Source organism: Giraffa tippelskirchi, chromosome 2 (assembly GCF_054371585.1).
Source record: "Giraffa tippelskirchi isolate mGirTip1 chromosome 2, T2T-mGirTip1v1.2.pri, whole genome shotgun sequence".
In the NCBI taxonomy this organism is placed as follows: domain Eukaryota; kingdom Metazoa; phylum Chordata; class Mammalia; order Artiodactyla; family Giraffidae; genus Giraffa; species Giraffa tippelskirchi.
Window position 1 is genome coordinate 59,806,529 of NC_137276.1, and position 27,119 is coordinate 59,833,647.

General features: G+C 41.6%; 1 protein-coding gene across 27 annotated transcripts in view; it reads left to right on the forward strand.

Annotated features, from left to right (window-relative positions):
* Positions 1 to 27,119, forward strand: part of KCNMA1 (potassium calcium-activated channel subfamily M alpha 1) — a 762,573-nt gene that overhangs the window by 419,437 nt on the left and 316,017 nt on the right. For all 27 annotated transcript variants that reach the window (XR_014077926.1, XM_081573838.1, XM_081573839.1 and 24 more), the window contains 2 exons: positions 17,955 to 18,048; positions 19,600 to 19,711. Coding sequence is in view for 26 of the 27 variants with exons in the window: in XM_081573838.1 (XP_081429964.1) it covers positions 17,955 to 18,048; positions 19,600 to 19,711 (206 nt within the window). In the remaining variant the exon portion in view is untranslated. The remainder of the gene's footprint in view (positions 1 to 17,954; positions 18,049 to 19,599; positions 19,712 to 27,119) is intronic.

Sequence of the window (27,119 nt, forward strand, 5' to 3'; positions counted from 1 at the left end):
TTTGATCACTTGGTTCAGAGACAGTCTCTAAGTGGACCTTTACCAGATGTGCAGTATAGAGGAGTAGCTGTGATAGGCCCCATCTTCATCAATGTAAGACTGTATTAAGTGTTTCTGTATTTCTCAAAGTTTAGAATGCATTGTATTTAGCATTACTTGAACAGTAGAGCATGTTGTTGTGTATCCAGTAAGACTGGTCTGCTTGCAAGCATTCCCTTTGGGTTCAAATCCTCATCTAAACTCTTGCACCCCTGCTTTGTGTTTTAATGGAGATCCTTAATTTGTGTCTGTTGTTACTTCAACACTTTACTGGGTTCCTAGAGAAGTGGATCAGACAGAGTGACCTGCATTGACATCTCTAGATTTTCAGTTTATGCTGCTAATATGCTAATGCCAAGTTTGGATCACCTTCTTAATCTAGAGCACAAAATATAGACATCATGTGAAGAAAAGGAAGAATAATGAATTGAGACTCCAGTCATCTCTATGTATTCTTTCCATCGTGGCCTCCTATGACAGAAGACAATCCTTCTATAAAGAGAAAAATACTGATTCATTAGTTTGAGAGAAATGACGTTTAATCTGGCATTAGGCATTTCGTTTTGGGATGCCTAAGTGACACAGAGAAATCAAGTGCCCCAGTGGAGATCCTTCCCATTATAGGATTCAGAATCTCCTGTGACCCTCTTGGAGCTTTGGCTTTTCACAGCTGGTGGGTCAGTTGGCCTCACTGAGTGGTGAATCTTGCTATCTCCAAGACCATTCTCATTCTAAGGCTTAAAATCTCCTTATACATCTTAGGGGAGATAACCTGTAACTCTCTTGGGACATGGAAGGTGTCCATAAATTAGTCTTTTGAGGATACTGCATCCACTAGGCATTGTAGTAACATCATGGCTACAATAGTTATTGTCATACTATTTAAGTTCTCAATCCATATGGGAACTCTGGGCCCATTTAAAGTCAAGTGAGAGGTTGGGATTTCTCTAGAAGGCTTGGCAGTAACTCATCTAGGTGCTAATGGATTGTGATCAACTGTCCCCAGATCCATCCATTTCTTTGTTCTATCCTTCTCCTCTTCCTTAAACATTTGTTGAGGGCCTACTTCTTGGGCACTCTGCTAGCAGGAACACAGACACAAAACATGACCCCACAGTCTCTCTTAAGGAACTCACGATCTATAGGAAAGAAGTGAGAGAGATGATAAAACAAATAAATGACCACTGAGTGAGTTAGGAGTGCTTCAGTGAAAGCACCCATGAAGAACGGGAAACCCAGAAAATGGCTCACCTCCTTCCAGGTGAGGGAAGGATTACGGAAAGCTTCTTGGAGGAGGTAACTACTGAGCTGTGTTCCAAGGTCAATGAGTAAGAGTTTTCAAGCGAATAGCATAGGTGTGAAAGAGAAAGTTGACTTCACCAGTCCTTTCTTTCTTAGCTGGAGTTCATTCTTATGGATGCTGGATAGTTCTGTGAGTCTTCTGTCTTCCATTGGTTAAGAAATTCTTAAAAAATATATATAACGCAGTTAAGATAGGACCTTCTTCATAGTAGGAGCTTCTGTCTCTTCAGGGAGTGGTTTGAATAACTCATTTATTTCCAGTTTGAGCTCTTCTGGTTTTTTGTCTTTTAAACAACTAGGGGAAGATAGAAGTTCCAGACTCTTCATAAGCCCAGACCACCTGCAGGTAATAACAGATGTTAACAGCAGGGCCATATCTTCTATTTCAGGAAGGATTGAATTGGCTCTTCCTGGATATTCATTTGTGACGCTTCAGTTCCTGGAGATTTTATTCTTTGCACGTTTCTCCATTTTTCTTTTGTTTTAGAGAAAATGTCTTAGAAAGATAAAACAGATGACATATTTCTTGAAAAATCATTGGCATTTTAAGGATCTATCTTTACTGCCTTACTTTGGCTTGACTTTACTTCCAGTAGAATTACCTAGGACAACATCATTTTGGTAGATAGAGTGGATAGTTACCCTTGGGTGACTTGGAGGATGCTGCAAAAACCTTTACTCCAAAATATCTCTCTTTCTAAATTGCAATTTAGAATTTTATAATTCTACAATTATAAATTCATTCTTAAAGTGTTTTAGGTTATTTTTTTAAATCTAAGTATCTCTTCATAGATCTTGTTAGATGTTCAAGCTAAATTTAGAAAAGGCAGAGGAACCAAAGATCAAATTGCCAACATCTGATGGATCATAGAAAAAGCAAGAGAATTCCAGAAAAACATTTACTTCTGCTTTATTGATTACACCAAAGCCTTTGATGGTGTACATCACAGCAAACTGTGGAAGATTCTTCAAGAGATGGGAATACCAGACCACCTTACCTGCCTCCTGAGAAATCTGTATGCAGGTCAAGAAGCAACAGTTAGAACTGGACGTGGAACAACAGACTGGTTCCAAATTGGGAAAGAAGTACATCAAAGCTGTATATTGTCACCCTGCTTATTTAACTTATATGCAGAGTGCATCATGTGAAATGCCAGGCTGGATGAAGTACAAGCTGGAATCAAGATTGCCAGGAGAAATATCAACAACCTCAGATACACAGATGACACCACCCTTATGGCAGAAAGTGAAGAGGAACTAAAGAGCTTTTTGATGAAAGTGAAAGTGGAGAGTTGAAAAGCTGGCTTAAAACTCATCATTCAAAAGATGAAGATCATGGCATCCAGTCCCATCACTTCATGGCAAATAGATGGGAAAAAAATGGAAACAGTGATAGACTTTATTTTCTTGGGCTCCAAAATCACTGCAGATGGTGATTGCAGCCATAAAATTAAAAGATACTTGCTCCTTGGAAGAAAAGCTATGACCAACCTAGACAGCATATGAAAAAGCAGAGACATTACTTTGCCGACAAAGGTCCATCTAGTCAAAGCTATGGTTTTTCCAGTAGTCATGTATGGATGTGAGAGTTGGACTATAAAGAAAGCTGAGCACTGAAGAATTGATGCTTTTGAACTGTGATGTTAGAGAAGACTCTTGAGAGTCCCTTGGACTGCAAGGAGATCAAACCAGTCCATCCTAAAGGAAATCAGTCCTTAATATTCATTGGAAGGACTGATGCTGAAGCTGAAGCTCCAATATTTTGGCCACCTGATGCGAAGAACTGACTCCTTGCAAAAGACCCTCACGCTGGAAAAGATTGAAGGCAGGAGGAAAAGGGGATGACAGAGGATGAGATGGTTGGATGGCATCACTGACTCGCTGGACATGAGTTTGAGCAAGCTCTGGGAGTTGGTAATGGACAGGGAAGTGGGGCGTGCTGCAGTCCATGGGGTTGCAAAGAGTCAGACAAGACTGAGCGACTGAACTGATCTCTTCATATCACCTTGTACAATAATTAAGCAGGTCTCAATTATTGGCTCCTTAGTATGGGAAGTATTGAGCTCCAGGAGGGGAAATGAGGCTGAAAAAAACAAACAAAAGGATAGCTTAGTCCAGGAGCAGCTTTAAGTAGGGGAGATCATCATAACAGCAGTATCACTCAACATAGCTCATCACCAAACATTTGCTTACCTGAGGAGATTCCTGCTGATTAATCTAGGAGTTTCCTTATCACATTAGTGACTATATTTATTGACAGTTGATTTTGTTTATTGACAGTTGATTTTGTCTTGAGGGATCATCTGTGAATATTTGCATAGTAGATAAACAACACCTCTGTTTCAATTGGTATTCCTCTGAGAAAGGGAGGAAGCTAGTTAATACTGATTGGCATTGCAAGCTTCTCTTTTGTATCTTTTGGAATTGAACACATCACTACACAGATAACAGGTGGCAAAGAAATGACTTCTAAACAAATCAGTTTGTATATATTTTTTAAGGGTCCTGTCACCATAAATAGAGTATCTGCCTGACACTTGGCTAAGATAAACATAAGCAACCAAAATAAATGATTATTTTGCTATTATAACTTGATTTTGAAATAGTTTCAAGGAGTTGCAAAAGCAATACAAAGTTACTGTGCACATTTCCTCCAGTGAGAGTACCATATGTTGAGTACTATATGTTACATAGCCATAGTATGTTGTTAAAACCAGAAAACTGACATTGGCACAATATTGTTGACTCACATACTACCTTTTTTATCTTTCTACTGGTTTTTAGAAGCACTTTTTTTTTCTGTATAGCTTGAGGATATTTTGTTGCATGTTTTTATATTTTAATCTCTCCAGTAAGAATACAGAATTCTTCCATCAGTACAAAGAAATGCCATTGTGAGAAGCCAAACTTTAAAAAAAAGATCAATAAATTGAAAAATATACACCAACATTTTCATAAGGTCACATTAATGAATTTTAAAATGGTACTTATTTCAAAATGACAGATTGAGGTTTAAAATCCCACTAAAAACTATTGTAATTCAGTTGACTACTTGTGAAAATGGTATATGTGGGTTTTTTTTATTTAATCACTTTTTTTGACCTCTCCAAATAAAACCTTGGTCACTTCTGTTGATCAAGATGGAAACTTGCTATCTATGGAAAAGTTTTTCTCACTGTTTCATGTTCATCTGATACCACAGGTGGATGGGTGCATATGGATGTGCACACAGTTATCACTACTTCTTGGCAGGAACACAGGTTTGGGCAGGAGCTGGTGAAGCAGAGATACTGAGTTGCTGGGGAAGATACTTGGGAACATGGGTCAGAGGTCTTATCTCTTGTGATTTTCCAGTTGGTTTCTTAGAAAGTTGCTCAAGAATGTTAATTCTGGGGAGAAGGCTGTGTAGTTTTATTTTGGTTTGAGTCAAGACAGCAAGAGGGAAAATACCACTTTTGATAGTATACTTTCCCTTTAGAAGTTACCCAGAATGTTCGATGCTCACTTAACTTTCTTGTAGAAAGATGGTGGGGACTCAGTTCTCTTAGCTGATGAAGCAGAAACAGGCAAGTTTTGTTTATATACTGTTGTGACCATGTGATCATGCTTGTCTAGTGGATTTTCATTTGTTCCAAATTCATTCTAATTTGGAGTTTCCATGAAGCCAAGACAGGAGTACAAATGCTGACATGAAGAAAATGAACCCTCTGCCCTCAGATTTGTGAAAAAGGAAACATGATTAGCTAAACTCACAGTAAGAACACAGACCTATCACATTATCTTTTGAAATGAGGTCATGGTCCAGGGGCTGGCCCACTACGATGTCTTCCTAACTGAGCCTGACCATTTCCTGAGTGTCTGCTAAAAGCAGGGTAGCGGTTACTTTAGAGAATATCAATCTGTGTCCCTGGAACCAGCAGAGTAGAGGTCACAGAAGGAGAACCTCAGAGAAGATTGCCAAATGAATGTACGGACTATTATAGCTTTGTTCAAAACTGTAGTGTTTTTTGAAAACATTCAACTTAAATGTTCAAGTTTGTAATCAATAAAAGGGAATAAATTGTGATCAAGTGGAAACAGCTACACCTTGAGGCATGAAGAGAGGTGCTGGGAGGAAAATGGATTTTGTTTCTACTGGCATCCATCCACACATTCCAGGGATCCTGGCAGATGTCCAGCTCTCTCTGAGCATGGGAGGTTGAGAGCATGCCCTGCCCATTCATGGCTGTAATCACAGGTGCAAGGAAGGTGAAGGTTGAGCTCATGTGTCCAGGAGAACATTTTAAGAGGACTACTATTTCTGGTCAGAACCAGGAGAGAGAAAGTGTGAGTTGGGGCTAGATTGCACCATCCTTTGAGTTGTGTTCAATCTGTCAGTGATCATTCCTGTTGCCTGTGGCCTTGATATCAGAGAGCGGCATGATAGGCCCCTGCTGAGGCAGTAGTATTTTTGTTTCTTTAAAAAGAACTTTAAACTTCTGTTTTTATTGTTTTTGCTATTCAACTGATTTTGATAGAAACCCCTTTAGGAAATCTCACCTGTAACTAAGGTTCTGTGAAATGGTCAAGGTATACGTGGGGTGAACTCACTTCTGACCTGTCGTGCATGCTGAGATGATGAAAAGATTGCTCCCCTCAGGAGTGGGTTTAAAGTCAGGCTCATAGGTGGCTTTCAGGTATCATAGTAGCATAGGGTTACCTACCCTTGCCCCAACCCGAGTTTTCATAACTGTTGGGTTCTTTCAATATCACGCTTTGCACTGTGAGTCACCATGAGCTCTGTAACTAGTATGTTAAGGATGTTGGCACTTAACCATCTATATTTATCTGACCAGCTCAGCTCTGCATCTGTAACAAACTGTAACCCTGGAAATCATGGTGTGTATTTTCATGTAAAGGATGCCTTGCTTCTCCTGAATTTTCAAAGTGTTGAATTGACAATTATGGATGACGTTAAAGAGTCTAATGAGTTATTTGTTCAATGCAACATACATTATAAAAAGGCCTGCATATGTTGGGTGCACCAGGGACACCATCTCATCTGAGTAACAACTAGTTTTGTCCTCACCTTCCCCCCTCTGTCTCTCCCCTCCTTGTCCCCAGAGCTGCCTCTCCTCGCGTGTAATGCCAGTGCTCTGTACAGTGTTTTGTTTAGAGTGGTTTGAACATTTTTCTGCCTGTGTCTTTCATTGCTGAAGTAACTCACCTCTCTCATATCGACTTTTACCCAGGAGCCGCACTGCAGACTCTTCGATGTAGGTCTTTTCTGCATGGCAGCTAAGGCCAAGCTGTGATTTTCATTGCATGATGCAACCTCACCCTTTCGGTTTTCGCCTCCAGGTCAACCAGATCCTTTCCCTGCACTGCCCATGCATGTCATGTGCTTCCCTGCCAGGCCCAGATCTGAATGTAGTAAGCACTGGGTGCGTGCATGGAATCGAAGTGGCGAACATTCTGATTCACTAAAGTCCTAGATTTAGAGGTTCTCTTTGCCTATCATTGAGGGCCCCCAGTTTGCTGTGATATCACAAAGGCCACTCAGTCCATTAAAAGATCAAGCCTAGAAAGTAGGAAAAGAGAGAAATGAATCTTCTGTTTTTAAGGATAGGCTGAGCAAAAGTTAACGACAAAGAATTTAGAAGCGAGAGTCATTTTTCCAAATAGCATTTTACCTACAGTCCTACAGATGCCCATCTCTGCACAGATGTGCCCAAAGTGACCAGAGTTGCAGTACCATATCACGTCTTTTTGAACACTGTTACCTCATTTGCTTTTGCTTAGATCTAATCATTTAGATCTAATCTTTTGCTTAGATCTAAATTTATATACCTAATTTAAAAAGTACCTCTTAAGCTACATGTCCTGGGGAATGTGATCATGGATCTTTCTCTTAGATTATTGTATTAACAGGAATACCACTAATTCAACTTTAAAAGATGTGAACTAAAAAGGACTGTCATAGCCATTGAAGCATGTTGACATTGCATTTGCATTATTAATTAGTAATTGCAATCATTTTCTCTCTTTGAAATATGTTTTTGCCTTAGGGCTGTCTTTAAATGTGTTCTTTTTTAAAGAAGCATGTTTTGTTTCCTCTTTTTTACTCCCTTTTATGCTCAGAATGGACTTTTATAAAGCATACTTGTCAGGAACTATTTTCTTACTATAGTTTTTTGTTATTTTATATAAATAGAGACATTTTAGATTTACAATGGCTGTAAATTGAGTAGGATGACAGGTGGGCATTAGCAAACTTCTGATAATCCTAGGGTGAGAATAATAATTCCTAGAGATTCTTGGCAGTACTAGCTTGGCAGCACCCCTTAGATTAAAACTATGCACTGAGCAGTCATAATGACACAAAATTGAAGGTTTTCTATCTTGTTTTTAGTTTTCCCTCATGAATCGTGAGTTCTTTATATCTGGGGGATTTAGTAGATTGAAGCTCTTACCATACTTCTATTTTCTCCTATTTTATTAAATGTATCCTAGTCACCCTATAGGAGAAGGAAATGGCAACCCACTCCAGTGTTCTTGCCTGGAGAATACCAGGGACAGCGGAGCCTGGTGGGCTGCCGTCTATGGGGTCGCACAGAGTCGGACACGACTGAAGTGACTTAGCAGCAGCAGCAGCAGTCACCCTATATAAATAGGCTTTGCTTAGAATTTCATAACATGTCCTTTTGGTCACCAGTGTAAAGTCCTTTGAATGAAGGCATTTCCCTTTCTGAAAGGAGCCGATGGCATTATTGTGCAGACAGACCTGTGCAGAGCAGGTGATGCTGCCCCCAGCATGTTAAAATGCTCTCACTTGCCCAGGGCTTTTATCTGGCGTTTTGTAAATGAAACAACTGATCCTTCTTTTCAGGTTCTTCAGCAAAGAGATTGATGCCTCTTTCTCTGAAAACCACAGTGCTTCTGGATAAAATGAAAGAATTTCTGAAACCCAACACTGTAAGGATAAGTGGGTCCATTCGTGGAGACAAAGGAGAAAATCATAAGGAATCAGGTTTCCAGGGTCTTCCTGAGTCCTTCCCAGAGATGGTTTTACAGTGATGGGAAAACAGTTCTTGAGGAAAAATCAAAGATATGGCAATATAATTGAAAAGAGGACCTGAAGAAGGAAGGAAGGAAAAAGAAACTTCACCCCATAGAGCATGTCATTCATGATATTCTTTACTAAATTTGGATCCAAAATCATGAGGACACCATTGATTGATATGATAGAAGGAGTTATTTTTTTCTGAGGCATGAGCAGGACTATTTTGATAAATAAGTGATGTCCAATGCTAACTGGAAATAAGCAAGCAAGAAAAATAAATGAAGGAAAAAAATATTCTAAGAGATAAGTTGTTTTCATGAAGTAGTTAAGGATAGTATAAAAGAGTGTATACTTGAAGACACAGTTATAAAATCATAGGATTTAACAAGTTACCATTTTCCTTGTTAGTGATGATGATTTGTTTCTAAGGCAACTTGATATTCTATGGAGACGTTGGTCTCCATGGCCCAGGTCACTTTATGACATTCCTAAGGAGTGACTCTTCTTGCTTTGTACTCAGCAGAGTCAAGGCTTCTAATCGGCAACATCTCAGACTCTCCTTTTTGGCTGTGAGGCTGCTGGGCTCTCAACAAAATTCCTAAATAGGAATACTTGCGAAACTTTCATGCCTCAGCTGTCAGCCAAAGACAGAGCTAAGACACAGCTATTTTATTTCCTTGTAATAAAGGTATAATTGTTCTGTATGCCAGATGTCAGAAAGACTTGTACCAGGTCTTTCTCTGTGTCTTCTTAAAAATCAAACACCAAAAAACAAATGAAAGAGAAAAAAAAAAAAAAAAACCTCAGTATGTCAGAAACAAAGCTGTCATCATTATCCTTTGGCATCACTTAACATTCGTATGTAGCTTTTAACAAATGGTAGGGTTCTGGTGTTGAGGATATATGTTATGTGGCAGTGTTTTCTATTCTTCAAAGTCAAGTTGCAGGTAAAGGGGGCAGCTGTTTCTTTAAATAATTATTTTTTTCTCATTACTGTCCCCCAAAGGGCCTTGGAGCTCCAACAGTCAGTGCCAGGCAGGCCCTCAGTGTTAGCATTCTTCATCAGGGTAACCCTTTGAATGAGACCACTGAGGGGAGGGAGTGCTTGCCGTTCTGCTTGGGTCCCGACGTGGCTGGGGTGAATAGCAGGGTTGAAACTGTAGTAAGTCTTTTAGGCCGCCGATAGGATATTAGATTTTGTCAAAGAGAATAGGAAAGGGAGCTGTCTCATGCATCCTTATTATATGTATAAGATGAGACTACCAGGCTGGTACCCAGCACAGGCTTCCCCACCCTAATCCTGGCAGGGAGACCCATAGCAAGGTGGCATTGCCAAGGTCAGGCTGTCCAGATGCATCAGGATTATGTCAGGGAGGAAGACAGGGATGGAAGCCATACGGCATAAGCTGAATAAGTAGGGGACAAATGAGTGACCAAGAAGTGCCTAGAAGAGTCTAAGACAAATATAAGAAGAAGGGTCAGAAGAATTTTGAAGTCTATATCCAATAATAGCCCAAAGAGATTTCACGATGATTTGAAAACCTGTTGTACTATGGAAATCCCAACCCGCCTGCTCAACCTTGCCCTGATGAGCCAGCTTTTGTAAATAGAGGGCTCATGCTTTTTCTAGGAGACTTTTGGAAATCCAGAGAGCTTCTTCTGTGGGCAACCTTGAGACTGAAGTGCCTCGAGACTATCCCAGGCTATTCTTCAATCTTGCTTTCTCTTTAAGAAGCAGGCACACCAGACAGCTGCTCCCTGGTGTCTCAAAGCTGATGACTGGTTATTACTAGTTAGAAATGATTGTTTATGGGCCTCTGAAAACATGTTGAAACATTTAACATCCAGGAAAAAAAAAGGCATTGGAGGCAGAAGGCAGTGGTGGGATGACTGCTCAATTTTTCCTTCCTCAAGTCTAAGCTTTTGTAGACGTGAGCAGAATAGGGCTCCAGGAGTCAGAGGTACTACTGCCCATCCCTGTCCCCTATGCCAGGCACTATGTCTGAATTCTTTCTTCTCCATTCAGACCTGGGACTTCTTTCTTCCCCTTTCTTCTCCCCATTTCTAATGACCTCAGCCAGGCTGTCTGGTGTTGTGGATGGTCCCTGAGTGAAGTTGGAGTTGGGTAGAGAGCAGACATGGTGCTGGAAGGCTGTGGATACGTGCACAAGCGTGTGCCCGTCCACGGGTACCACCCCACGCCTGTGCGTGGTTCACTGACCCGGCCCTTGATAAACTCTATAGTATCTGTGTGTGAGTGTCTATGCACCAAGGACTGTTTCAATCATGTACTCCATCACGTCCCTCTGCTAGAAAAATAAGAGTTCACTGCAGAGGAGCTGACTCGAGTCAGTGCAGGTATAGAAGCAAGGGAGTAAGAATCATTTGGTCAGCCTCCTCAGACAGTTTGGTGAAAACTGAAGCAGTGCTCATTTGGCAAGACTCTGTTTAACACAGTAGCTTAACTCTGATTTACTGCATAGAAGTTTCTGGCAAATACAAATAGTAATTCCACTCGGGTAACAACTGTGATTGAAATAATTGTAGTCTGTAAATAAACTGCAGAAAACAAGCATTAGTGGGTAGATTGTCATCATTTCAAGAGTCCAACACTGAAGAAATACATAATCTTATGGACGTAGACTTGGAAGAGATATTCAGAAGACCTATGACTGGTTCAGCCCCCTGCCTTTCCTCCAGATCCATGCTAAACCATCCAGGCAAATGAAACTCTTTCCTCTGCTCAAGACCCGAAGAGAGGAGAATACACATGTCCTGTGGCCCCTTATTAAAGTGACTCATGGTCTTCTATGCTGGGAAATCTTGGTTAATTATTTAGTATTTATGAGACTTGTATGACTGCCTTCATGGAAATGTCTTTTTCCCGGTGTTTCTTTTTTTCGATATTACCCAAAGTTAATGTTGTAATATATAGGATCACACCAGATGTCAGCTCACTGCAAATCCTATTGGGCATTTGAATTATATTGCAACACCTGATCAGGAGGCAATAAAGCAGATACCAAGAAAAAATAGAGTGTGAAATAACTAATTCTGTCTGTTTTTGTTCATTTGGATAATTGCCTTTGGGGGCATTTTTCTACAAACATTTCTTATTATCATTATTACTATTATCTTTGTTTTTAAGATAACTATCACTTGTTCAGTAATTAGTCTTCACTCATTATCTGATTTCATTCTCACAACAACCTTTGAGGCTTGTGCCTTATATCCAGCTTACAGATGAGAAAACCAAGGCTTGGAGAGGTCAGATCATGTGCTTACCATTCTGTATGGCTAGTAAGTGAGAGTTGGTATCTTAACTCTTCTGTTGAAGTCTAAAACTACCCAACTGCTAACCACTCTTGAAGTCAACTTGTAATGCCCACATTTGGATTAGAAGACAGGAGAGACAAAGATGAGGAAGAAAACCTAAACTCAGATAGCATATTGAAATCTTGTGAGAAAATTCAGAAGAGCTCCATAAGAAAGTGACCGAGATTTCCTGAAAACAAATTGTCTGTGTGTTTCATTGAAAAATCCAGTGTGTAAGGAACTGGCATGTTTTGTTCTCTCCATCAGCAATCTATGTCACTTCCTTTGTCTCCTAGAAGAATGCTTAATTATTAGGGTTAATCATTCTGGTAGGCACCCTGAGCCAGACAGCCATTCTGAAGTCTACTGCTACCATTGTTCAGGGTTCTCTGATCACTCAAAGCTCAAGAAGACAGAGCATGTAGGATTCCAGCGAGTAGTGAGGGTTCATATTACTACCTCTCCATTTGTTCCAATTCATTTCAACATGACCCTAATGAGGCATATGCTTGTGGGTGTTGGATTACATCTCATCAATTGAGCAGAGGCATAATTAGAAGCCTGCTGCTGTCAGAAAGATTAATAGGCCGATTGATACAAACCCATAACCGAAGATTTCCCGACAAAGCCATTTAACCAGCTGGCTGTAGGAAGAGCTTTGGCCTGGAGCATGGTAGAAAATAAAACAAGAGATGTAGACTAAGGCTGAGTTTTAGAGGTTCTTCTCAGTCAGACTTGGAGTTCATGCATTAGGCAGGAGACAGCCACAATGGTAGATGAATGACACCTTTTAATTAAATTAATCTGGCAACACTGCAGAGGTGAGACTAGGAGGAGAGTCTGGAACCATTAAGCTTATTGTATTAATTCATGTCTGCAGTTCTGTGGGCCTGAACTCCCGTGGTCCATAATCCTGGTGGGAATTGAGATGGTTTCATCCAATTTAAAAAGAGACTAGCCACAAGAGTGAGGAGAATGTAAATGTTGGAAATTATTTCCCGAAGTGCTATTTTGTTCCTCAGCTAGTCCCTTCCCTCTCATGCAGTTGTTTATTAAATCATTTCGAATGTCTGCTGCTGCTGCTGTTGTTCGTAAGATGCTTAACATTTCTTTATCTGTTACAAATGACAGTCTCCATAACCTCTCCCCATCCAGCCCTCATTATTTTTCCTTTTAATCTTAAACTAAAAATGTGCTCCTCAGGCACTCTCTGGTTGTTAATTGGAATGTCATTGGTGAAGCTTGCATGGTGGCATTGTATTTGTTGGGTTGGCCAAAAGGTTCATTGGGTTTTTCCATAAAATCTTACAGAAAAAACCTGAATGAACTTTTTGGCCAACCCAATAATTACTTCCCTGTATTGTCTTAATTCTGCTCCACCCCACCCACCTTGTTCACATCTGAAACTGAAAGTCTCCTTTTAACCCCTGATCTCAGCACTTAATTAAGTAGTAGGCAGGTGGTTGTCCAGGGACGGGCCCATTTGCTTAATCCTCTTTATTCAGGTCTGAATGGGAATCACCTCGAGCAACAACACCTATCCCTAATGTGTAGTTACAGGAGAGTTCTTCAAGAGCTGTGATTCTCAAAGTGTGGTTCCTGGATGAGCAGCAGCATCTAGGAAATGCAAATTCTTAGGGTCCCATACCAGACCTACTATATCAGGAGCTCTGGAAAATGGGGTCCATCAGTGTTTTACCAAGCCCTCTCAGTTCAGTTCAGTTCAGTCGCTCAGTTGTGTCCGACTCTTTGCGACCCCATGAATCGCAGCATGCCAGGCCTCCATGTCCATCACCAACTCCTGGAGTCTACCCAAACCCATGGCCATCGAGTTGGTGATGCCATCCAACCATCTCATCCTCTGTCGTACCCTTCTCCTCCTGCCCTCAATCTTTCCCAGCATCAGGGTCTTTTCCAATGAGTCAACTCTTTGCATGAGGTGGCCAAAGTATTGGAGTTTCAGCTTCAACATCAGTCCTTCCAATAAACACTCAGGACTGATCTCCTTTAGGATGGACTGGTTGGATCTCCTTGCAGTCCAAGGGACTCTCAAGAGTCTTCTCCAACACCATACTTCAAAAGCATCAATTCTTTGGCGCTCAGCTTTCTTCACCATCAAACTCTCACATCAATACACAACCACTGGAAAAACCATAGCCTTGACTAGATGGACCTTTGCCCTCTAGGTGCATGCTAAAGTTTGAGAAACACTGTTCTGGAGAAATGTTTTCAAAGGTTTGGGCAGCCAGACTCAGAGAGTTAGGAAAACAGACTTCAGAAAACATCAGGAAAAGTGTACAAGCTGAGAAGAGAGGCAATTATTTCCTTCTTGGAGATAGTCCAGACATCACAACTGCCAGAAGTGAGACTTTGTCCTTAGCTCCCTACCCTTTGAAAAACAACCTGGGCAGTCATTGCTTACATCATGCTTTGGAAAGACAGGTTCTTAAGTCAGTCTTCAAGAAGGACTGTTGGATCTTCCTGCTCAAAGGTCTTCACCTATATTGTTAAATAGGTGGAGAAAAATATATATTTCCCACTTTGGGAAGTCTATTTGCCTCTATAGAGACATCTGAATACTAAGGATATGCTTATTTGATGGTCAAGAGGAAACAAAAGTGTGTATTTCAGTCTCTCTTCTACACTGAACGTTTATCCCATCAGAAGCAGCTTTTTATTGAGGTTCTTTTGAAGGTGCCCCAATCATAGCATCCTGATCAAAATGCTAAATTTGCCTAAAGTTTTAGTACCATGCTTGATCCATGGACTGTAGGAGCCCTAGTAATTAACAGTCCATCAACTTATCAAGTATCTTAGGTCCTCTAATTAGTAAGTTATTATTTAACCAAGAACAGTTGACGGAAAGTCAGCTCTACCACCAGAACTAGTGTTTTTATTTCAGTTTTTAAAACGCTCCTTTTTTTTTCTGTTGCCAAGATGTCTATAAAAATCCTATTCTAATGTGGGCATGCCTCATCAGAATGGAGATCCAAATTTAAGTGTGTAATTCAGAGTCACTTCCCTTTGTAGGAAAAAAACTGATTTCTTTTCTAGCTCCTAAAACTTCTAGACAAGGAACTCTTCTATTTTACAAAAAAAGGAAGACGAGTTTATATTTCATTCTCCATTCTACAATGAGCATTAATCATTAAGATAAAGTCTCGTTGGGAGGAAAATAAATCCTGGCTAGTATGGCCAACTCTTTTGTTGCTGAATTCTGTATTTTCTTTTTATAAGATCAATGAACTTCTCTGTGGGTTGTTTCCATTTGAGGAATGAAATGATTGGGCTTTAGAGTCTCTGCTTTGTGGTCTTTACTGTATGAGTCTGTGGACTAAAGGCACTCAGAGGATTTATCTCAGAGGGGATCCTGATAAACAGTTCTGATATCTCTTGAGAAAACTAGGCAGGAGATTTCTCCTTGGGCTCTCATGCAACCAGGAAAGAGCTGAGAGGGATAGAAAATAGACTCTCTGATCACTCTGGTCCTACCTGGGTTCCAGGGGCCAGCCTCTTCTGTCCCAGAATTTCCTGTTTGTCTCCTACTTCATCTTAGCTGAGTGGCTAATATTACTGGTGAGCTTCAGCCAGAGGGAAAGCTGCCAGCACCAGCAGCATAATTTACTCCCTTTATTATTTCAGCTCAAAGTATAAGTCTCAAGGAATGATATAAAAAGATGATTAAATTAATTCTGTAAAATTCTGAAAGACCAGAGAAAAGGTCTATTATGATTTCAACGTTGTTTTCTGTAAATCAGGGTGTTGTAGAGGTATATTTTTCAGCACAGTGTTCTTTACCATCAAGCCCTCTTATTGCTGCCTTTGGGGATGGGCAGTATAGGAGGGAGCAGCAGAAATGACAAGGAAGGCAAAGGATAATGGAAATTAGTTGCTACAGCCTAATTCCTTATACTCTTTTAATTATCTGCTTCCATTTATGTTGAACCAAGATATCTTCAATGGTGTTGAGCTAGCATCTCTTCCCTCACTGTTCCATTCTCTTCCACAGCCTAGCAAATACTTTCCCTACTCAGTGTGTTTCAAGGTTACTATGAAATTGACCACAGAAGCCATGGAATTAATAGGAGTTAAGGAGCTCACGAGGACCCCCAAATATGCTGCCAATGACTATTGTGAGGGCAATAGTAAGGTTATCATTTGGCCTTGGTGAAGTGATAGTGGGTTTTCCACAACAGACTTGGGACATCTCTATCCCCTTGATAATGTACACATCAATCTTGATGTGGACAAGTTTATAATACACAGCTAAGTCACTGCTGGCACAAGGGAAGAAATGAGTACAATATTGTATTTCCCTGCAGGATCCACTCCCCCTCATCCTCAATCTCTTGCTCACTCTTATGCACACACCTACACCCACACATACACCATTTACTCTTCAGTATTTTGGTAGCACATCATACCTGTGGCTTACATAGTATAGAGATGTATGGTCCCCTCATCCCTTGCGATCAATAGTGGACTTCTGGTCAACCTAGTTCATATACTTCTTTCCATATACTTCTTTCTGAACCTAGAGTAGCAAAGAACTCTAACACTTGTGGACCCCGTGGGTCTTGTTCTTGAAACAAAACAAAATTCCATCATAGACTGAGGATTGCAGAAGTGTCACTTGTTAACTCCTGTCCTGGATTCTCCTTTTTTCACTGAATCTGAGTAAGAGAGCAGGCAAAGAGCAGTGGCGGGCTATGGTGTTCAGTCTCTTTTGCTCCTGCCTTCTTTCAGCATTGGAGTAAGCAAATTCCCTGCTATCTTTCCTCCCACTTTCCCTTAGTGAAAACCCAGTACTTGCCATTTCCAATACAAACGGTTTTCAGTGTTTGTTTTTTGTTCAGTCTGCTTAGTTTGTAAATGCAAATATAGATTCCTCTTCATGCTTGTCTGTAGGGTTTTCCACATATCTGTGATTTGGGAGATGACAAAGGGCATGTTTGACTTGTAATACAGATGAAGAATGGATAAATCCAGTGCATGTAACACCATCGGAGAGTCCTACAGACTGAGTCACCCTGCCTTTAAGTGGGCTCTGCATATCTGTACTGCACAGATTCCTGCCTGTTGAACATCCATAAATTGCCCTTACAGAAGTACAACTATACTAACTGGTATTGCATACAGCAATTTCCAAAGTGGTGATACTTGGAAATCTTCCATCCTGCACCTCTCAAGCTAGCCCTCTCCCATCCTGGAGGTCCATGTTGCTTCCCATCTGGGAAAAGTATTTTACTTCTCCCCATCCTCCCCTCTCCTTTCCCTCATCACACCTTCTTGACGTTCTTGGCCTGAGTGGTACCATTGGCTTACTGATAACAGCGTACTATAAACTTTCATTCACAGCTTTGAAAAGCTTATGAGGCTTTTCTACTTCCCATCTAGCCCAACCTTTGGGACTTTTCACACTCTGATCCTCTGATCAGTTTGATGCAGGAAAGCACACGGAAGCCACGTACCAGTTTGTATAGTTGTGCCATTTTGAACTGCCTACTCTTGAGCAAAGTAGAGTGTGCTGGGGGTTTACATTGGCTGCTTGACACACACAAGGGCAATTAACCTGCATGCCAAAAAAATAAAAATTAACCCTTAGAGTACTGCTTCAATAGATTGATTTAATGGTCTTGAATTCTACAAGTTGAGCAATGCTTCTTTCCCCAGATCAGAGTGCTGCATATAAGTCCATATTTAGTTTCACCAGAACATCCACCAGGATCTTCTCCTCTACAGCTTTCCTGAGATGCTCCTGGTCCTTTATCGTTAATCAACCAATGCCTTTAAAAAGTCCAAAACACAACCACTGTGTTTAATTGAAAATGGACTTCATTTCTAATGTGCTGTAGAATGGGAGGGACTGCTTTTAGCTTAGGTTTGTGTCCTCTCAAAGAAAGAAGTCAGTTCTTTAAGGGTTAATATGAAATCGAGGAATTTGGTGGTCTCTTCTGCTTGTCCTTCCTTCAAGGTGTCTGCATGACCCTCTTTAGATTCTTAGCTCAACTGTTGAATGATGATGGAAACAATACATGTATCAAATGATGAAAACAAAGAACAAAAGACTGTATGGTTGAATGGAAAGACCCCTTGGCAATGCTTGCTTGATGATCACAGGGGATACAAAGACCAAATGTTTTTTTTGAACGTTCATTTTGTCCTCTTCCCTAAGCACCGTCACTGCACAGCGATGTGGAACATGTGATGATGCTTTTCATTTACCTCTTGCTTTTCTCTTCTTCCTATCTAATAGCCCAATAGAATCCTGCCAGAATTTCTACAAAGATTTCACATTACAGATCGACATGGCTTTCAACGTATTCTTCCTTCTCTACTTTGGCTTGCGGGTAAGTTTGAACAACACTGCTCACTATCACAATGGAGTGTGTGAGTCTTGTACCTAGGGACCATTCCCCATCAACATCTGCTCCCCCAGGCAAGATGAAGCCTGCTGTTTGCAGGGGAGACAAGAGACCCGAATTCTGATTTTCATTTTGTGAGAGAGCCTTTTCCTTAGGTCAGCATTTCTATGTTAATTTTGTTCCAAGCAGGAGAAATAAGGATTGAAAGGACTATTACACCCTTACTGGTCTACTGTTTCTCATCTCTCTGTTCATGCATGAATGCATGGTTGCCTTAAACAGGAGGAAAAATCTTCCACTCTTAAAATTATGTTTATCAGTGCTCACTTAACTGAATCTTGAGAGAACAGTGAGTTGTGAGGGTTGAATCAAGGGAGTAGATTGGCAGAATTGAGGGCTCAGAGGATTTATCCAAACCATGTCTATGAAGGGAGCTGTACAGAGACTATGTGGGTGATATTTCCAGTAGAGACTTTAAGAAAGGTGAGATCACTCAAACTGCCCTATGATGCTATTGAAAACCACAGAAAAATGTACTCCCTGATCTTTCTCCAAGGCTCACAGAGCATATAGCTACTCTCTAAAAAGACTGTGGATCCAAATTCTAAGACAGAAATAACAAAGGACTAGCGTAGATATAAGAAGAACATAACATCTCCCTCTAGGCCCCTATGAAAAACTGAAATGTACCCTTTGGAAGAAAGATATAGTTTGTTGCAGAGTCCTGGTTTGAGTTCCCTGAGTCATACAGCAAATTCCCACTGGCTATCTCTTTTACATATGGTAGTGTATATATTTCCGTGTTACCCTCTCCATTCCTCCCACCCTCTCCTTCCTCCCCCATACCGTGTCCATAAGTCTGTCTCTATGTCTGGATCTCCATTGTTGCCCTGTAAATAGGTTCATCAGTATCAACTTTCTAGAATTGAAGGGTGGGAAGAGGTGGGAGGTGTGGGGGAGGCTTAAGAAGGAGGGGACACATGTATACCTATGGCTGACTCATACTGATGTTTGGCAGAGACCAACACAATATTGTGAAGCACAATATACTAATGCAAATATATGGAATTTGAAAGATGGTAACGATAACCCTATATGCAAGACAGACTAAGAGACACAGACGCATAGAACAGTCTTATGGACTCTGAGGGAGAAGGTGAGGGCGGGACGTTCTGAGAGAATAGCATTGAAACATGTATACTATCATATGTGAAACAGAACACCATTCCAGGTTCGATGCATGAGACAAACGCTCAGGGCTGGGACAATGGGATGATCCAGAGGGATGGGATGGGGAGGGAGGTGGGAGAGGGGTTCAGGATGGGGAACACATGTAAACCCATGGCTGATTCATGTCAATGTATGGCAAAAACCACTACAATATTGTAAAGTAATTAGCCCCCAACTAAAATAAATAAATTTATTAAATAAATAAATAAATAAATAAGTTTGGTGGAGGGAGTGGGGAAGAGTATAGTTTGCATGCTGGGACCATGCTTCTCATTTTCTCTCTCTCTGGTTTTTTCTTTCCCCCAGTTTATTGCAGCCAACGATAAGCTATGGTTCTGGCTTGAAGTGAACTCTGTAGTAGATTTCTTCACAGTCCCCCCTGTGTTTGTGTCTGTGTACTTAAACAGAAGTTGGCTCGGTAAGTTGATCTCTCTCCCTTCTTCTTTACTGGCTCCTGAGCCATGGCTGAAACATATAAGGTGGTGCATCTGGGATGCATCGGAGGTCTGAGAATCCACAGGAAGAAACCGTCCTGGATTCGTGTGAACAACTCTCGGAGTTTTAGAAGTTGATGGTGAGAGTTTTCTCTCAGAAGCAAGCACTAGCCAGGAAGAATGTGAACAGGGAGTGCTTCAGAGAATGCAGTTTTATCATTGTGGAAGCCCAGTGGTCATCATGGTCAGAGCCAGAACCTCTACATTCATGGTTCTCTTACTTTTCATTCAACAGAGAATGGGCACAAAGCTTTCCACATAACTGGTTCAGGTGCCCCAGGAGGCCTGCCTGCCAGAGTTAGCTTCTGTCTGCTTCACAGCTTTGTGATGGGTGGATCATGTGTGGTTTAATTAAAATTGTGAGGGCCTTTGTGGGGTGGGATAAGACGCCTTCACCTTGAGGGAGATCCAGCTTCTTCCCTGTGTTAATGGAGGAGCTTTTGCTGGAGCTGTGTTCACACCTCATTTCCTGTATTTGCTTGACAGGTTACTTCCCATATCAAGACTAGGATAATTTAGTGGGAAAACTACCTAACTCAGAGGATGGTCAAGGGAGCCAAAGATTTAGAGAGGCAGCTATTGGGTTCTCTTTGCCACACTGGGTAATTTCCTCAGAATGTTCTTGCTGTCACAAGTCTATAGGGGAAGAAGGGAGACTGAAATAGGACTTGGAGGACTATTTGTGGGTTCCCTCTGTCTTCATTTGCAGAGATTTTTGGTCTTAACCTATTTCTTCAAAGTAATATATATAATAGCATCAATAGTCAAAGATGTATAAAGAAAATATTAAGTACCTCTTCTGCCCATATCCATCACTCCGCTCTCCCTGGGATACTCAGTGTTACAGACTTCCACATCTTTCTTTGTGCTCATTTCACCGCCAACAAACACGGATGTGCACACATCAGTGTTTTAGAGATGGTGGTCTTCATATGAAATCATTGTTATCACTCACATCACACTGCAGTTGGCTCTCTTACTAACTAATAAGTGATGGCCATCCCTTCAGCTCTGTAATGATTTGTTTTATGACAGTTGCACAAAATCCCATACATTGCTCTAGCACGTTTATTCAGCCATTACCCAAATGATGCACCTCATGATTGTTAAATTTTCTGCTATCAAGAGTGGTTTGGTAAGCACTCTCATGCATGTATCCATACAGTTCTATCTTTAGAGATAATTCCAGGTTCCTGGAAAAGGACTTGCTGAATCAAAGAGTATGTGTATTTTAGTTTGTAGAGATATTAATGGATAACTTTTCAAAAATGTTGAGTCAAAATATGCTTCTGCTAGCACTTTTGATGTCCTTGCTAGTCCTATAAATTTATTCTATACCTAGTATCAATTACTTGTAAAACAAGAATCTTCTATATACGATGTATGCAGTAACACATACATGTATGTATGTATCTCTATGTGTGTATATCATGTGGATTCTGTTTTCTGCTAGTTTTCTCATTTGAGTCGTATTTACTTGCTCAAGGGGAATGTTTTTGTCCTTGATCTGAGATGTTCTCTCTTAGATGGGATTTTCTGGCCACCTTGGTGAGACCATTCGAGCCACACACCCAAGTGACAAGCGTCCTGAGTATCCTTTAATGGCTCTGATGCCCAAGATCTTGGCCACTTCAGCTGAGCTCTTAACCTGCCTTGTGATGTGGGGAACTCACTTTTCTTCCCTCTACCTGGTGTTTTTCATCTGTAAAATAGAGGTTGGGCTAGATGATCTCTAAGATTCTTTCATTTCAGAAAATTTCTAAACCTCTTGCATTGTTCATGGGAACTTTGAGAAAATTTGGGATCTTGGTTGTTGTAGAGGACTAGGAAGTTAATGAAATTAATCACCAGCATACCTGGGTCAAAGTTATGTATGGACTGCTAACCAGAGCTCTTTCTAAACCATCCCATTGTGACATGTACACACACACACACACACACACACACACACACCCCCAAGCAGAAAAAGAACAAAGGAAGGGAAAGAAGGAAGCGAGTGGGAGGGAAAGAGGGAAAGAGAGAGAAGGATGGAAGAGAAAAGAGAATAAGGGAGGAGGAAGAAAAGGAATCTACCTTCTCTCCTTGGTTGGGCTCTAATTCCTCTGTGCACTTGAACAAACACTACTTTTCTGGACCCTCAGTTTTTCCACTGGAAAAATGGGAGATTTGGACTTAAACTACCTTCCAGTCCACGCACTTCCCAAATCTGAATTTGATGTCAGGGTCCCTTGTGGTCCTGGAAGATGGAGAGGACCCCCTCCTGACTGTGGTGGAGACATCCCACCTCTGCAGCCAGCAGGGCTCACCCCTGGTGTGGAGCGAGGTTTCCTTTTACGTGAGTGAAAGTCTCCCTGAATAGTCACTATCAGGAGGACTTAGATCTTGTAAAAACCCATTCCTTTTTGTGGATGATGTCATTCTGACTTTTGGAGGTGTTCTGATCTAGTAAAATTCTATCTATGCAAACAGGAAAATGGAAGAAAGAGGAAAGGGGGTTGGGGGAGGGATAAAGTGAAATTTGGGATTAGCAGATACAAACTATTATATATACAATAGATAAATAACAAGGGCCTACCATATAGCACAGAGCTTCTCAGGTGGCTCAGTGGTAGGGAATCTGCCTGTAATACAGGAGACGTGAATTTGATCCCTGCATCAGGAAGATCCCCTGGAGAAGGAAATGGCCACCCGCTCCAGTATTCTTGTCTAGGAAATCCCATGGACAGAGGAGCCTGGCAGGCCACAGTCCATAGGGTCACAAAGAGTTGGACATGACTTAGGGACTGAGCACACATGTAATATATAGCACAGGGAACTATATTTAGTATCCTGTAATAAACTATAATGGAAAATAAGGTGAAAAATTATATATATATATACACACATATATATATATATATGACTTCCCAGATGGCACTAGTGGTAAAGAACCTGCCTGCCAATGCAGAAGGTATAAGAGATGCAGGTTCGATCCCTGGGTTGGGAAGATCCCCCGGAGAAGGCCATGGCAACCTACGTTAGTGTTCTTGCCTGGAGAATCCCATGGACAGAGGAGCCTGGCAGGCTACAGTCCATGGGGTTGCAAAGAGTCTGACACAACTGAAGTGACTTAGCACACGTGTACAGATAAATCACTTTGCTGTACACCAGAAACGAATACAACATTGTAAATCAACTATACTTCAATTAAACAAAAAAAAGGGGCAGAGACAGAAAAGAGAAGAGTAGTGAGAGATGCTTTGCTTCAGTTGTAGTTGCTTTTCAAAAAAAAATATGCTCTAAAATATGCTTTAATTTGCTCACGAATTGAACAATGTTTATAAAGCAGCTATTATGTGCCAGGTACATTTCCATATGATTACGAAACAACAGTGAATAAAGTAGGCAGCATCCCACCCTCTGACATTGCAGTGGGGGAAGAACAGGGAAAAAAAAGCCTAATAAATAAGTAAATTATATAGTATGTTAGGAAGCATAAGTGCTCAGTCACTTCAGTTGTGTCCAACTCTGTCATGCTATGTACTGCAGCCCTGCAGGCTCCTCGTCTGTGGGATTCAAGTGCTATTGAAATTGGAAACAAAGACCAACAACCTTTGAGGCTATGAGATAATAATAACTACTAATAACCTTTCTCCTCTTTTAGGAGAAAACACATTTAGTGAAATACTTTTGGTTCTGTGGTGACTAAGCCTCTTGGGTGAAATCCAAAACTGGTCTGGCTGTTATGGAAGAGAATTCAGTATAGTAATATTTCAAGGAGGTCCCCATTGTGATTTAATACATAGGTTATTGCACCATGAAACAGTTATTGTTCCGATGAGCTGCCAGAGATAAAATGAACATTCCCATGAGGTGTGGCTTATAAAGTAAAAGGAATAATTCCATTAAATAGGGCATTACAGAAAGCACTGCCCTCCTGTTAGTAAATGAAAAGTACTGCCTTTGCTGGCAGAAGTTTAGGACAAAATGCAGGAAAATTGAAGTCTGTTCCAAATCTACACATGCTTCTTGAGCCCACGCTAAGTCGTGTCGGACATTTCTGTCGTGTCCGACTCTATACGACTCCATGGACTGCAGCCTGCCAGGCTCCTCTGTCCATAGAATTCTCCAGGCAAGAATATTGGAGTGGGTTGCCATGCCCTCCTCCAGGGAATCTTCCCCACCCAGGGATCGAACCTGCATCTCTTATGTCTCCTGCATTGGCAGGTGGGTTCTTTAACACCTGGGAAGCCCGGTCAAGAGCAGAGGACTGTGCTGCAGCTGGCACCATGGGGGATAAAAAGTGAAATGACCACCACGTCCCCTGCCTTTACCTTTTCTGGAGCATAGCTTGCATCACATTTGACTTCCTACTCTTAACACGTGGTTGCATATTATATAGTACATTCTTTATTTTTTTACATGCATCATCTTAGTCCATTGGACAGTCTGTTAATAAAAACAGCTAGTATTTATTCTGGTTGTGCTATGCACTGGGCCCTGTGATAAACCCTTGTGTACATGAACTTGGTCCTCAGAGCAAACCTGTAAAGTAAGAATTATTTTCCAGTTTTACAGATAAGGAGATGGGGGCTCAGAGGAGCTCTCTCTCTTGCCCAGGATTCTGTAGCTTGGGAGTGGGGGAAGGCCTTCCTTACCCAAGATCTAGTCTGACTTCATGCCCATTTTCTTATGCTGCCCTTCTGCCTCTGTTCTGACCCTTTTGGGAGTTTTGGGGGTTTGAGGACTGGGTTGGGAATAACTGAGCCACTTTTACTGCTTTATGTTGGCATCTCTCTAACTCATCCTATTGCTTCAGGCAGGCAGGGAGGAGAAGAGGTCTTACTTAAAAACATACAGCTCATATCTCCTCCTCTTCTCACTCTTCCTTATCTACCACCAGTTTCTAGAACTAGAGCTAGCATGGAGGCTCCCGAGTCCCAGACTATCTTAGCAACTTGGGGACTGGACCTGCTCCACCTGAAGAGAGAGAGAGACTGGGGGCAGGTCCTTGATCAGTAGAGCTGATTGGCTCAGAGTCCTGTTCTGGGCTCCAACACCTCAGTTCACATTGTGCTCAGCCACTTGTTCATGGGTTGCTTTGAGCACAGTCATTTTCCCTGTCATAAACTCAGTCTTCTCACCTCTCCAGTGGGGATAACGATAACACTCACCTGAGAGTTGTAGTGGGGATTCAGTGAAGTGTAACGAGTGACCGGGCACATAGGACGAGCTTTGTGAACAGAAGCCATGGTTATCCACAGCCTTTCTTTCTAACCTTCCTATCATATTTTAAAGCCCCAGAGAAGAAAACAAACCAGAATGGAACCAAAAATAAGGCAGTGGGATGTGAGGACATCCACGTCGGCAGGCAGCAAGTCAATGCTTATTTTAATTCCTGTTCCCACACACCAGCTTATTCACAAAATCCTTATCCTGCTTCACTAAAATAAATGTACCTTGAAATGAGAGATGGATCTTATTTTGAGACTTGAAAAACATGCTTTGGGGAGAACTCTTTTGTCTGTTTGTCTCATTCTTGTGGGAACTATGTCCCCAGGGTGGGTCAGTGGTCTGTGCCTCCTTTGTTTATGGATATGTTTTTGTTGAGGGGCATCTTACAGGATTAAAAGCAGACAGTAGAGGAAAAAATGATATACACACATCAGCCAGTCATCTAACTGACTGTTATTGAGCATCTGCTGTGTGCTCAGGCCGGGGGTAAGAGATACACATGCTTGGCCACTTTCTTTCCTAGTTTTACTGTGATTTCCAACCTTGCCCACCTCCTCTCTGACTGATGAGATCAGGGTATGACGAGGAGCCCCAATCACTGTGGTCAGAAACTAAACCTGCTTCTCTAGTCTGTGTCAGACCTGGCCTTAGGCCTTTTAGCAAACTCTGCTAGAAAATAGAAAACTTTGCTAAAAAATAGAAAAATGAGTTAGTGCCCAGTCATGGAACAATTAAAATAATTGAGTATCTGCTTACAAATGTATGCCTGGGCAGTGCCTCTTTGTGTCAAAGGTGGTAAAAACAGAACTGTAAAAAAAAAAAAAAAAAATACAGGTCCTTAAAAACAACAACAGGACAAAACACAGTTCCTGTTTGAGATCAAGGTTTCAATTTAGTTTTGGAACCAAAATAAGCACACATACAGCAACAGCAGGTAGCACTACCCGCTGTATAATTATGTCTGAAATTGCAAGGTCCAGGCTGTCAGGGCAGTGGGAGTTCGGAGGAGAAAGCTCACATGGGCAGAGGAAAGAGAGCAGGCTTCTGCAATGGGCTGGGGCTCAGCTGAGGCTTGTGATGATAAGTGAGATGGCCAGAGTGGGAAGAAGTGAGCATTCTGCAGGGAGAGGCCCTTACCACATCTGGAGAATGGCAGGTGCCCATGGATGGTAATACCGCCCGAGATAAGAAAGTAGTTTTACAGTTTGCCAAGCATCAGCCTCACAACCCTGCCAGATGGATGCATTAGCGTCCTATTGCTGCAGTAACACATTGCCACAGATGTAGCGCCTTAATACAACACATATCTATTATCTTACGGTTGTGTAGGTTACAAATCCAAAACAGTATCTTCAGGGCTGTGTTCCCTTTCTGGAAGCTCTAAGGAGGATTCTATTTCTTTGCTTTTTTGAGCTTCCAGAACCAACCCACATTCTTGTGGTCACTTCCTCCATCTTCAGAGCCAGCCACAGAGGGCTGAGTTCTCACAATGCATCTCTCTGATCTTGCTTTCTGTTGTCACCTCCCTCTCTGCCTCTCTTTGCTTCCTTCCTCTTCTACTTTTAAAGACCTTTATGATTACATTCGGAGAAGGCAATGGCACCCCACTCCAGTACTCTTGCCTGGAAAATCCCATGGACGGAGGAGCCTGGTAGGCTACAGTCCATGGGGTGGCTAAGAGTCGGACACGACTGAGCGAATTCACTTTCACTTTTCCCTTTCATGCACTTGAAAAGGAAATGGTAATCCACTCCAGTATTCTTGCCTGGAGAATCCCAGGGACGGTGGAGCCTGGTGGGCTGCCGACTATGGGGTCGCACAGAGTTGGACACGACTGAAGCGACTTAGCAGCAGCAGCAGCATGATTACATTGGGGGATAATCCAGGATGCCCTTCACATCTCAAGGTCAGCTGATTGGCAACCTTAATTCCCTTGCTACCTTCGTTGCCTTTTGTCATGTAAATTACCAGATTCACAGGTTCTGGGGACTAACATGAATACTTTTGAGGGGCCATTACTCTTTCTTCCCTGATAGCTCAGTTGGTAAAGAATCCGCCTGCCATGTAGGAGACCCTGGTTTAATTCCTGGGTCAGGAAGATCCCCTGGAGAAAGGATA